Source organism: Ambystoma mexicanum, chromosome 4q (assembly GCF_040938575.1).
Source record: "Ambystoma mexicanum isolate Mex_15411 chromosome 4q, UKY_AmexF1_1, whole genome shotgun sequence".
In the NCBI taxonomy this organism is placed as follows: Eukaryota; Metazoa; Chordata; class Amphibia; order Caudata; family Ambystomatidae; genus Ambystoma; species Ambystoma mexicanum.
In genome coordinates, this window is record NC_090928.1 from 256254494 (window position 1) to 256268884 (window position 14391).

Below are 14391 nucleotides of genomic sequence, written 5' to 3' on the forward strand. Positions count from 1 at the left end.
CATTTCCCTTTCTATTTTAAAAGATATTCTTCCCCCACATTGCTTCTTTTCAGGTGGCCGTAAATAACTCCTCCCTGACAGGCCATATTCCCCCCGTTCTGAAACACACTACAGCGGTTCCTTTACTGAAAATAGCCTCTCTTGATCCTTCCATTCCATCTAATTTTCATCCCATTTGCCTTCTTCCATTTCTGAATAAGCTCTTGGAATCATTGGTTTGCCCTCTTCTCTGCCCTTTTCTGGAGGAATCCTCTTTTTTCCATCCTTCACAGTCTGGTTTTCGTCCAGGCCGGGAGACAGATAGTGTGTTGGTTTTGGTATTGGATGATCCAGCATAGATGCATGACCAGTGCGGCGTGGGAGCATTGGTTTGACTTAATCTCTCCGCCGCATTTGATACCATCGATCATGCCATCCTGCTGGACCGTCTGTCCAGAGCTGGCAATGCTGGGACGGTTCTGGCCTGGTTCTCTTCTTTTCTTTCTGATCATCAACAAACTATCTCTCTCCCCCTTTCTATTCTCGGGGTAAGGATCCTACCTGTGGTGTCCCTCAAGGGTCTGCCATCTCGCCGACCTTGTTTAACATATACGTTCAGCCTCTGACCAAGCTCATTCTCTCCCACAGCTTTATTTGTTATTCTTACGCAGATACCCAAATCCTGGTTCATCTTATCTCATGGCAGGTTTAGGGCCTGCCTTGAGGGCGTGGGGGAATGGTTGGGCATGAATTGGTTTGAGCTAAATGGTGTAAGACTGAGGTATTGGTGGTGCTTCTTCTTTGTGGACTATTGCTTTCTGGTCGACCTCTTTTGGCTCTTTGCCTATTCCTTCCACCACTGTTCTAGGTGTGAAACTTTCTGCTTCCCCGTCTATGGAGCCTCAGATTGGGGCTGTACGTCAACGCGGCCATTTCCAGCTGAAACGCCTCCAGGAGGTTTTTCCCTTTATGCCGGTTGAGCTTCAAGCCGCCGTAATATCTGCTTTGGTGATCTCTTCTGTGGATTACTGTAACTCCATATTCCTGGCACAACCAGCCTATCTTTTACAAGAACTCCATGTTCTTCCGAACCCGTCTTACCACATCCGCCTTCCGTTATATACACATCTCGCCAGTACTTCGCCATCTTCATTGGCTGCCGGTTGCTCAGTGCATTAAATTCAAAGTTGCCTGCTTGGTGCATATTATGGCCAGGGGGCGGACTATTTCCAGGAGAAGTTCCGCCCTTATGTACCAGGCCATGCACTCCGGTCCGCTGATGCTTGTCTGCTATTAGTCCCTACATACAGACTTAGCCAGATTGGCAGCCAGGCTTTCTCGGTCCCAGCCTCCTCGCTGTGGAACTCAATGCCCTATGAGCTCTGCAGTTTGCCCAACCATCTTATTTTCTGGCGAGCGTTAAAAAACTCACCTTTTCTAAAAATCCTTCTGTTCTATTGACCTGTCTAGTAAAGCCAAATTGCCCTTGTGGTGAACGCTGTGCTTTACAAATAAATAAACATAAACAAACTGTCTGCTAGACTCTTACAGGGAAATTCAATACAGCTCAAACCCTGCAAATGTTACTACTTCTAGTGATCTTACTTAATAACAAGCGAATTGCCGGGGGCTACAACAGCGTAATACATCAAAAACAAAATCCACCACTCACAGAAACGGTCATGTTCAATTTATACCCGACAGTTTCCCAAACATGATGGGCTGGCAGCAACAATAATCAAATGCTCAGCTGAGTATATTGTGGCCCAGAATTGGTCAGACTCGTTTCCCCCACGTGTTGCACAAAACCCATTATAGGCCTTGACGTGCCCATTTAACACGTTGCATCCTGTGAGTATATGCGTACAGGTCTCCACGCTACTCATGCAGATACGCCATAGCCACAGTTCACGTGGCTCCTGAATCCACACCCCAGTGTGCTCCTGCACAGGCAAGATGTTCGTTCTCAGACATAAGATCAAATGTTGCAGTGAAAGGCTACAGAATTTCACTAAATAACTGTGTGGCTGACACAAAGCAACACTCGGTCTGATGTACTCATCATAACGCTTCTGACCAGCAAGTGCCTCAAGGGTCATAATCCTGTCCCATCTAAGGGGCCTTTTATTTAACTCGGCCAGAGACGGCTATTTCTTCAAAGGGGAGACCAATGCACTCCAAATGCTCTAGGACAACCCCAGTCAAATGCAGAAAGGCCGAATTGTTTGGTTTCAAAGACCTATGTGCTTCCAACAAGGCCAATAAGGTAGTAGAACTAGGCTTTGCTGCCAAGATCTTCACTAGGAACTTTGTGCATTTCAACTTCCATGCAATCGAAAGCGAGAGGACCCCCAACTCCATTCTTAATACCTCTACCGATACAGTTTTCGTTAGACCCAGCATGAATTTTAGAAGTTTCCCCTCAATCTTATTTAACCAGGCAGGGGTCACATCGGGAGCCATTTCCAGGCCATATTGAAGGCTAGGAATAGCAGACCTACGATACACCTCTAGATAGCCTTCCACTGATTCACCCCCAACTCTGCTGATAACATTTTTCAAAACTTGCCACTTATGCAGTACTTGTAAATACTGGCCTCCCAAATGCCATTCCAAAGGGACTGCCAGGGAAAGGGCAGCTCCAGATAAAGATGGGGAGGAACTCACTCCTTCTAGTTTAACCCCATCTATCCACCAATTATGCCTCACTGGCTTTTTGTCCTTAGAATGTAATTTCAGAATCTTGTTTTTTTGTAAATTAATGTGCATCATGTTGTTCTTTACATACAATGAGGCATCCAGTGAACTTTGTAGGCCCAGCAGAGTGCAATCTAAAATCACTGTCATCCACATAGCCGATCCACAGTTAGAAGCGTGGCAGATTACTACGACACGGTGCAGGGGGCATGTCCTATGTCTGCTACATATAGGTTCAAATGCAGCTGTCTTGATTAAGGCGCACCAGAATTGCCTTTGCCTATACAAAAGGTGTATGTAATAAAGCAGATGCACATCAATGCCCCAAGCCTCTAGTTTGTTCCAATGTAAATCACGTACCACGGAATCCACATCAGCCGATAATACCTGGAGTGCCAAGATGGCTTGTGTTGTTGAACAGCCTTTTGTAGTACTGGGAAATGCAGATGACAATCCATCTAGACATGGTCTGTTTAGCAACAGCCATGCCGGCCTGTACATCGGCAAAGCCAACAAAGCAGTTGTCCCTTCTGAAGTCACTTGTCCGAGAAGTAGTAACCGAGAAGTAGTAACCGAGAGGTCTCTTAGGGTCCAGGCAATGAACACTTTCTAACTTTAAGGGTGAGGTGAGGAAAAGAAGAGGGAATGCTGGATCCTCTGGGAAGAAAGATAATAGTTTGGCACAACCTTGGAAAGGAAGGATGGTCTGACCATCAAAGTCACATTTTCCTTGGAAAAGACAAGATAATAAGTCTTTACTGAGAGCGTCACGCTCACTCACATGCACGGCTGAGATGATCGCAACTGGGAAAATGTGAAGAGTGAGCGAACACAAGAGGCCATGAATGCAATGTCAGAAACTGAACAGCCATTAAAAAACGTCAAAACAAGGTTCACATTCCACGCAGTAACAACTGGTGTGGTGAAAACTGGTTAGTGAACCCTCTCAGAAACTGCATAACAATGGAGATGATAAAGAAAAAGCCCTGTTAGGAAGATATCCTAAAGACTGAAATAGAGGCCAAGTATCCTAAAAGCCAATTTGGAACAAGTAAAGCACAATATCAAGGACTGAACAGATCAGATAAGCCAAGGTATCCAGAACCTTCCCAATGGCAACATCGAGAGGATATATGCCACCTGCAGGTATACAGAAGATCAAATTGGTAGCCATGCCCTTCGTTGGCAATTCAATTTAATAATACTGTGCTACTAGTTTCCTTAAACAGCAAATGGAACTTGGTAAAGCGTCAGGGTGATTTTAGCTTTCATAGGTAAGGCAGTAAGATTGCAAATTCAACACTTACCTTATCAAAGCCCAAGTCTTCCAATCTTGCGCCAAGCACTTCTCCAATACCAGCCAGGGCTGTAACTGTCTTTTCACCCATAGGCTCAGAGACAAAGTCTCTGTGTTTTTGAGAGGACTGAGACATTTTACCTGTGGTAGAGAATATAAAGAAGGGTAACTGGCAAACCTTTCCGTGAATAAATAAAAGGAGGGGGCAAAAATACTTTTAAGCTTGCGTTTCAACTTCACCATCTTGAAGAACATTATATTAGTTGTGAATCCAAAAGATCCTATTGGATATCTGCCAACTGTGGACTTCAACACACACTATTTCAGACCTTTCTTTACAGACATCCAAGTATGCCCATACTAGACATCTAGCATCAAATGTATCTCGGAGGTGAAAGGGGTGCTGAATTAGAGCCTGCATTTCAAGCAGGCACTCTTAATCTGAAGGACCCCAAGTGAAACTGTGTTAATTAACTATATCTTCTTCTACATAATAGGTTGCTTGGAAATAGAAGTGTGTTTCTTGGATGCACAATATCAACCCACGCAAAGTGTAAAGCCAACAGGCTGAATCACAAATGATCCAGAAGGGAGTGCAGAAACATTATACAAGCAATCATCAACTCAGCAGAAGTTAATTACTGCATGTATAAGCATGATTTCACAGTCAATAGGTCTTAAACCCGCCACTTCACGAAGGGTCCCTCGATAACATCTCCCATGTATTTCCCCCCGTTCGGAATTCTACCCATTCCATTTCAAGGTTTAGGCCTCTCCCATGTATCGCTGCTGTGATCCGTTCCATCACATATATGCTCTTGCTCACATTTATCCATTTCTTCTTAGATGGAAGCCACACCCTTTTCCAGTGCATCGCTAAACATGCCCTCCCCGCCAACATTAAGAAGTGGGACAGGTGCAGTAAACTGGTATAGTCCCCCTCAGTACCTTCCAGACCGTACAGAATCAACAACGGCGTCTTCATGCGGGAAATCCCTTCTAATTCTTTGATCCACCCAAGCACCTCATCCCAGTAAATTTGAAACCTCTCTCATCCCCACCACTTGTGCCAGTAATTGGCACGCTCACCACATTTATGATAGCAAAGAGAGTTCACCTCTGGGAACATCTTAGAGAGGTGAACCGGGTCATCCTGCCATCTGTGAAGCAGTTTGATCGCATAAGCTTATATTGGCATGCTATTGAGACCCTGTATGCCCTGTCGCTGACACCCGGGGACCACAGATGACTAAGCTGGGATGGCCATGTCATGACACCCCTCATTTCTGGACCCTTCCTCCATATATTCCAAATGACGCCCCCTGATCTTCGATGGGAGCTGATCTCTTGATACCCATATGCATTCCCCGACTGTTGCCGGCCTCAGATAAGTTATCCAGCTCCAACCATTGACAGTCCCCTCGCTCCGTCAAATGCAGTATGAGAACTCAGAGTTGAGATGCCTTGTAATACAGGTAGATGCCAGTAAAGCTCACTCTGCCTCTCACCTTTGGGAGCACCAGTAATTCATACGCCACGCTTGCCTTCCTACCCTGCCAGAGAAACCTCAAAAGGCGACCCTTAACTTCCCGGAACATGTAGTCTGGGATATGACTCGGGAGCATCTGGAATAAGTACAGGAGTCTAGGGAGAAAGTTCATCTTAATTGAGTTTAGTAGCCCCAACCAGGACATTGTCAGTTTTCCCCATTTCTCTAGATCATCAAAAAGCCTCACTAGCAAGATGGCCGCTGCATAGTTGTCTCTGCCTAAGGCGAACACTAACTGTCCCGAGACATGAGCCGGACCCGACATGAAACAACGTAGCCCGCTGACCCGGGTATGAGGACTGGAGACTGCCTACATGTGAGAGGCACTTGCTGGGGAGGAAACTAGTGAACTCTGCTAGCCTAGGTGACCCGGGCTGGCGGGGAGGGGCAGATGCCTTTCAACGGCAAGAAGCGCCAGGAAACCATGATCCTGATTCGCTGACGGAACCCGGAACGGCGGACGTGCCGGGGTGCGGCTTGATACAGAGTGAGTGGTGCGTATGATGGGCCGCGCATCAAATCACCTCCGTGCCGTCCAATCCGAAGCCAGCAGCTGAGAGGCGAACCAGAGCCCCACACCACGCCTGGGAACAGCAACTAAAGGGAAGCACACGTTTGCCACCCCTGTGGCGTGTCGGCTCCCAGGCCCGTGGGGTTGACTATTTGCACAACACTCCTTAGCGCTGCAGGGGCAATGAGGCAGAGCACAAAAGTGGGCGAGGTGCCCAGCGCAGGACGGTGGGAGATGAACCTGTGCAACACCAGCCCACCAGGCGGCGGGGGTGGACAGACTAATTAGACACCAGGACGACCGCAAACTGCAGAACTCACAACAGTGTCTCCGTCCAAGGAAATTAATTCACTGTGGGACCGACGGGCCGCTCGTGGGACATTGCACGTCAATATAAGCGGGTACCGAGTTACTGCTGCGACATCGGGCCCGTAACCCTGCATTGCTCCCCCCCACCCCTCGCGGTAGCAAGTTGCAGTATTAATTGCCATACAACTGTTTACCTTCCCTACAACCACAACAATAGTGGGGGCAGTGCCAGAGCTATAGGCGAATATAATCCCTGCCGTTGACATGACCGTGATCGCCTCCCCAACAACTTTGTGCATCTCTATTGCTGAATACCATATCGGATTGCTACAGAACCACTAAACTTAATCCAAAATAGAAAACCCAACCGGCCTATTGAGGTGGCCTGGACTTACTACTGCAAGGCTAATAAGGGCTCAGAATAGGCACAACAGTGGGGGAACGGGTGACAGCCCTCCAGGTGGTCATCTGGAAACGGAACGTCCTTCCGCCGAACAAAGCAAGCAGAGCAGTGACTGAACAGGTGAGCCGTGCTGCATACACCTAGAGGGAGAAAAAAGGGATACTCCACTGGCGGAACCCCCAGAACTCCTGTCCGAGGGTCCATTGATCCTGTGATCTATAGGGCTGGGAAGATACCAATGGAACCGGGGTACAGAGGCAGGTTTGGTTGACTATTGAAACAGCTCAAGCATCTGAACACAAGCTGTGGATCGTGGGGGGGTACCCGATAGGTCTGTCTAGACCACGTATCCACACACAAGACCCCTACAGGCCCCAAGGAGACATTTTGGACCGCTGGAGCACTAGAATTCTGCTGCAGAGACAGCTAGTGCGGTGGGCCAGGTGTTTGAATGGCGCTTCCGTCCTACACACGACACCAGGAGTGAGAGGCAGATGGCCCTTATAATTACTTGCATCCTAATCTACTCTCAGAGTCTGATAGCTCTACCTGCCTCTATGAACACAACTTCATGTTTAAGGATAAATATAAGAAACCACCCACGCAAAGCAAAACAGACCAGCATGCAACACCCGCAGCGTCCACCCCTACTGATAAACCGCAACCGCATGACTTGGACCCAGAGCAAGCCATCTCTTTAAAAGATGTATTGAACGACATTGCTAACTCACAAGCTTCAATGGAAAAGAAAATGGACGGTTTTAGTGCAGACGTGTCTCTCCTCCGGCACGACCTGCAAAAACTGACCTCCCACATGAGCCGAGAACCGTATTTCGGGGACTGAAGATGGTCTCCGCAACGTTTAGCGACAGATGTCGGGAGTCATGGCCTCTCTTGCATAGTCTGAAGACTATGGAAGAGAGGGTGGATGAAGGGGAGGGCAGAGTGTGACATAATAACATTCGCATTTTGGGACTGCCTGAGAAATTGGAGGATCCGAATATGGAATTGTTCCTGGAACAATGGGTAGCAGACATATTTGCCCCCAAGATATTTTCTAAATTCTTCTCGATCGAGCGAGCCCACCGTATGCCGACTGGACGACCCACCCCTACGGTGCCACCGCGTGCAGTCATTGCAAAAATACTGAACTACAGAGACCGTGATGCACTACTACAGATGGCCCGTGCTAAAGAAACACAGCGGGTGCCGTATTGCCTTTCCCCCCTCCATTATACCAGAGAGGCAGGCAATCCTTTGACCACCTTAAAAAAAGGTCTACAAGCTCTAAACGTCAAGTATGGTCTTCTATTTCCAGCTCAGCTTAAGATATACCACAAAAAGGTACAACAGTGCATTTTACAGACCGCAAAGAGGCATGGAGATGCGCGGAACACCACATTGAAGGAGACTGGAGACCGGAAGGTGCGCACAGGAACAAGAGACCCGGAGGCCCAAACTGATCCCACCGGACCAAATACCACACGCACAAGAACCCGATCCGCCAACACCTATCGGCAATGATTAACTGACGGACCGGGGTAGAACAACATGAGGTTCCCCGGGGCAAGATATGCACTTGCGGAATAGCAAGCGTGCAACCCTGGTCATACCCCACTCCTCCACAAAATCCACAGAAAAAAACTAAACCTGGTGCAAGAAACATCCAGCACGCCATGCTAAACAAAATAACAAAACTTCAAAACAAAATTAAGACTCAATTTGACAAACTACCCAAAGCCACACCCTCCACATCGCCGCCCGTGGCCACCCTGCCAATAGCAGACACCACACAAGCCACCCTACTAATAGCAGACGCCACACAGGCCTCTAACAAACCCACACCCTTCGCATTCAGGGAAGTAACAATCCCTGAATTCCTAATCATGAAGCGCATCAAACCATCGCTATGCAAAGGAGACACTTGCCCAGCCAACCTAATCAAAGAGTGTGCAACAGCCCTAGCACCGTTTGTCACATCATTTATCAACGCATCCTTCGCAAACAGCACCGTCCCACTTACCCTCAAGGAAGCGGTTAATGAAACCTACCCTTGACCCATACTCTCCCAACAACTACCACCCAATCACCACCGTGCCATGCCTGCTAAACATTCTAGACAAGGCCGCATACTTACAGATTAAATCCTACCTTGAAACTCACAATATATCAGGCAAAAGACAATGTAACGGCACAGAATCAGCTCTACTGGACCTTAAGAACCAATTACTTGAAGTCATGGACAAAGGCACATCCTCTCTCCTACTCCTGGATCTCTCGGCAGCCTTTGACCTGGTTGACCACAATATCTTGTGTAAACACCTCACCAACACTGCTCACTTCTCCCAAGAAGCCACAGCTTGGATCACCTCTTTCCTGGAAGGCCGAGCCATGAGGGTCTTTTCTGACCAGGCCTCAGCCTCTCCATCCCCCATTGAATGCGGAGTGCCTCAAGGATCCTGCACCTCCCGACATTATACAATCTATTCACCCTCCCACTCTTCAGTGACTTAGATGACTTTGGCATAGCCTTTACCAACTATGCCGACGACACTCAAATTCTTCTCCCCCTAACAGGAGATTATGAGCAAGACCTCAACACACTCCAAAAGACCTATGCGCACATCCAGGCCTGGATGGCAGCCAATGATCTCTGTCTAAACAGAGAAAAAACAGAAATCCTTTTGATAGTCCCCAAGAAATCACTAAACAATCTAAATGAAAAATACAGCTCCTTCATTATTGAAAACACGGTCATCACAGCCTCCACTACAGGGAAAACCCTTGGAGTATACCTAGACTCCACACTATCAATGGACAGGCAAGTCAGTGCCATATCTTCCTCAGCGGCATTAACAACAAAAATCATAAACGCAGTAAAACCCCATCTGTCACCAATGAACTGCCTTAACATTGCCAGATCCACTATTGGCGCAAAACTTGATTACTGCAACATTCTACTCCTAGGCACCTTCAGCAACAACATTAACAGACTACAAATTGCACAATATAATGCTGTAAGAGCCGCCCTCAGCATCCCTAGGAGAGAGCACATCACCCAGGCAAGAAAAGATGCCCACTAGCTCCCAATCAAGGAAAGCATAACATTCAAGGCCCTCACAATCACACACAAACGCCACAGCCAGACCGCTCCAGCCTACCTCTCAGACAGAGTACACCAGGCTCCAAGAAACAGACCAAAACGTGAGCAATACTGCCACCTACTTTCAGTCCCAGCATTCAACAGAGCTAAAGCAGGCGGCACAAGCTTTGAAGTACTAGCCCCTAAAGCGTGGAATGTTCTCCCACTCAGCTTAAGAAACAAAAACCCCCTCACAGTACTCTAAAAACAAAACTATTCAACACAGCTCAGTCCCTGACTCTGTTCCTTTGCTACCTCGGAACATCTATTCAAAACTGTCATCTAAACCTGTCCATGAACATGTATAATACCTAAGAAACTACATGTACTCAGTTGTATTCACCACTTATGTAATGTCTGTCATAACATGCATGCATGCATACTCTGTAAGAAGCAAACACTCTGTACCAGCGCCACAATGCCTCTGGGCCGCTGGGCGCTTTAAATTCAAAATAACTCAAATAAAAATAAAATAAATAGGGAAGTAATGACGACAGGCACGTTTGAAGCCACAGCTCGGCACGCACCCCTTCCAGTTTGTGGCCACCTACGGTGCCAAGTTGATGTGTTCTAGCAAGCTTGACATAGTGTGTGATGTGTGTTTTGTTTGATTATTGATAGCCGACCATAAAGTTCGGACAACAGATGCTTCAAGGTGGGATGGAGTATGGGGACGGGGGTTGGGATGGAATATGGGGAGGAGGGATGGAACTTTGTTAATGTATTTTGTGTTCTCGAATCCACCAATCTGACTCACCTGAGCACAGTACACATGCACGGACCACTCTGCCATCACTGCCCCACACACAGGCACAAATTGACCAGCCTAAATAGCAATGGGTGGGGACAGGGTTAAAACCCTGAAATTCCTGACGTGGAAAGTTAATGGTTTGGGTACTGGGATTAAACAACGTTTAGTCACACAATTTCTTAATAGGCATTCCCCTGATATTGTCCTTACGGAAACGCACTTAGCAGGTACAACATGCAGCTTATTCCGACGCACGAATTATCGCACAGCTTTACATGCTGGCTTCCCCATAGGCTCCAGGGGGATGCTGATACTACTTCACAAGAGACTCCTCTTCAAGTTGTCTAAGGTGGTGCAGGACACTGGAGGTAGATTTGTATTACTGCAGGGCTCGCTATGGAAGGAAACGCTGGCAATACTGGCAGTATATACCCCACCATCACTGGCCACTGAAATAATTCAGGACATCACACCTGTAATCACAGCCCACACATCTGATCTCTGGGTCATGAGGGAGACGGGGGACTTTAATGACGTGATGGATGTAACAATAGATCCCACACACCTGCGAGGCAGGAATCCTAAGGTGAGCACCAAACTTGCTGCCTTTATCTCAGCACTTGGAATGACGTATGTATGGCGGGACCTGCATTCGGCAGAGCGTGGGTATTCCCATCACTCCGAAGTCCATGCCCTCTCTAAAGGCTGGACTAATTCTTCCTCCCAATACACATAGACCAATTAATACAACTCTGCTGTCCAGAGGCATATCCGACCACTCACCCCTAATGATTGAACTGACGACTAACAGATCAACCCCCCCACCTCCCTTCATGGTGTCTGAACAGTTACTATATTGACTTCCTGGAATTTGTTGATCATATCCGGGAGACAACAACCACATATTTTGAATTAAACACGAACTGTACACAACCCAGCGACAATGTGGGAGGCATATAAACTAGTTCTCCGGGGAGAGATTCTCTCCGGGACATCAACTCGCAGAAAAGCTTGCTGACAAGCAGTGGTGGCAACAGAGCAGGAAGTACTGCAACAAGAAACGGAACACATAGTTAGTGGGTCGCTGGACACACACTGTGCCCTCTTGGTGGCCAGAGAACACCTCCATAATGTCACTCTAGACAATGCTAAACAAGCACATTGAGAGATGCGTACTAGAATAAAAGAAACCGGACACAAGGCTGGTAAGATTCTAGCCTGGCTGGAACGCAGAGATGCAGGTCACCGGCATGTCAGGGAAATTAGAACAACACAACCTGAACCATTACAATCTGATCGCGATATCGCGGAAGGCTTTGTGGATTATTACGCACACCTATACGAATCTCCAAATGAACCCATCAACAATACTGTGCTTGATGATCTTACACTTCCCTGTTTGGAAGCAACACAAAAAATACTCCTGGAAAACGATATCACAGTAGATTAAATCATGACAGCCAGATCACAACAGCAGGCAGGGAAGACACCGGGAACCAACGGATTCCAGATTGATACATGGAAAAGGTTAGGGGGTTGAGCGATGGCTCCACACCTGCTTAAGATGTTCCTACACTGTAGGGAGCAAGGGATCCTACCCCCAGATCTCTGCAAGGCTAATATAATTGTCATTCCGAAACCAGATAAACCTCCGGAGCTATGTAGCTCCTACAGACCGATTTCACTAATTAACAGTGAAATGAAAGTTTTAGCAAAGGTACTTGCAAACCAGCTATAGAGGGTGATCGCTTCACTGGTCGGACCAGTGTGAATTTATGCCACAAAAATCCACTTGTATCGCAATATTCGCAGGCTCCATCTCGTGTTAGAAAAGGCCTCAACCCAGCAGGACCCTCTTGCACTGCTGGCTATAGATTTTGAAAAGGCTTTTGGGAGGGCCTTTGGGAGATTGGCTGAGAATGGGTTATGGGGATTGTGGGGTGGGTCCGCCTCCTATACGAAGCTCCGAAGGCGGAGGTCAGAGTTAATGGATGGCCTTCACAAGTCTTTCAACTGGGGAAGGGGACGCGACAAGGATGTCCCCTGTCCCCACTACTCTTCGCATTAATTATCGAACCCCTAGCCATACTGTTACGCCAAACAACCTTGTGGAGAGGCTTTTGCTGGCCTGAGGGTGGGGAGGACAAAGTCTCCCTATATGCGGATGATCTCCTGATATACTTAGGCAACCCAGTTCACTCCTGTCCGGAAGTTACGAAAACATTTGAACAATATCCAATATTTAGTGGGCTAAGAGTGAACTGGAACCAGTCAATTTTTTTCCTGATTAAGCGGGCGACACAAACAATCCCTCCACTTTGCCCAAACGGTATTGAACTAGAATACGTTTGCTACTTAGGGATCCAAATCACATCAAATCTCTCGGAATATATAACTAGGAATCTGCACCCGATCACAGAGAAATTCACTGCAGATGTCCGACACTGGGTACTTCTCCCGCTGACCCTGCTTGGGAGAGCTGCCCTCTTTAAAATGCTGACGCTACTGCACTTTCTGTACATCCTGCAGAACGCTCACTCCGAACACCAGACCTGGAATTTTGCAAGATTGACAGTACCCTTAGATCTCTGCTATGGGGAGGGGGCACCCACGAATTGCATTACAGACTCTACAACAATCCATCTGGGACGTTGGAATTCGGCGACCACACCTGCAATCCTACTACTGGGCCAGTCAAATGGCAGTGATCAACGATATCCTACATGGGGGAAAAAGTGCTACCTCACATTTGAGCAGAGATTACCGCGATGCAAGACGCATCCCCACTTATGAATCTTTATCAGACCCTGACAAAACCCCCTCCCTGCACAATGACAGCCCATACTACACTAATATGGCGAGAAGCCCATAAACACATCGGCTGGGATAAAAAGGTGAACCAGGTGTAAACACTATGGAAAAATATCTAAAGCTCAAATGGGTGGCGGATGTTGGGCCGATACAGTCAGAGGACTGGGTGATAGCACTAATGTACCCGCGGGAGTCTGCAATCTCTGCGAGAATCCTGCTGATACAGCTAAAAATCCTACATAGGGTAACACTACCCGCAAGTTGCATTGTATCTGTGGAACCGCACCACCAATCCCAACTGCCTGCGCTGTTTGCAAGAAGGCGGCACATTCTTTCGTATCTTGTGGGAACGCCCCCAGATTCAAACATACTGGCAGCAATGCTGTAATAAACTGACTGCAGTCTTGGGGCAGGTTATTTCTATGGACCCTAAGATGATGATGTTGGGTGTTGAGGAAGGAGGGGACACAACGTGCTTTGAGAAGCTATTCCTCTCCACGACCACAGGTCTGATTAAATACAATATAGCAAAACTGTGGGGGTCTGGTGTTGCTCCGCTCTTTGCGCAATGGGTAGCGGATGTAAATATGTGTATGTCAATGGAACAGCAAATATATACAGCTAAAGGGTGTCCTGGGAAAACAAAAAAGATTTGGCAAAAAAAGGGAAGATGCGAGTTAAAATGAGATCCGAAACAACAATTTGAATGATGAATAAGAATATATCCGGGGTGACAATATGTTATGCTAATATGTGGATTTGTTTAGTTTGTTATGTAGTTGCACATGTGCAATCTCACTAGCAGTGTTTCAAAACTAATAAAATATGCTATAAATTCAACAATTTATTGGTGAGAGGCCGAGTCTTTCAGGAAGCCTGCGTAGACCATATAGAGGCCTACTTTGAAATGAATGAGCGTCAAGCCTGGGCATGGTCTGATAC

The 14391-nt window shown here is 47.2% G+C and overlaps 1 protein-coding gene across 1 annotated transcript in view; it reads right to left on the reverse strand.

The window, feature by feature from the left end:
- Window positions 1-14391, reverse strand: part of LOC138467652 (barrier-to-autointegration factor-like protein) — a 319554-nt gene that overhangs the window by 17469 nt on the left and 287694 nt on the right. The window contains exon 3 of the mRNA XM_069607829.1: window positions 3984-4114. Within this exon, the coding sequence (XP_069463930.1) occupies window positions 3984-4109 (126 nt within the window). The 5' untranslated portion in view covers window positions 4110-4114. The remainder of the gene's footprint in view (window positions 1-3983; window positions 4115-14391) is intronic.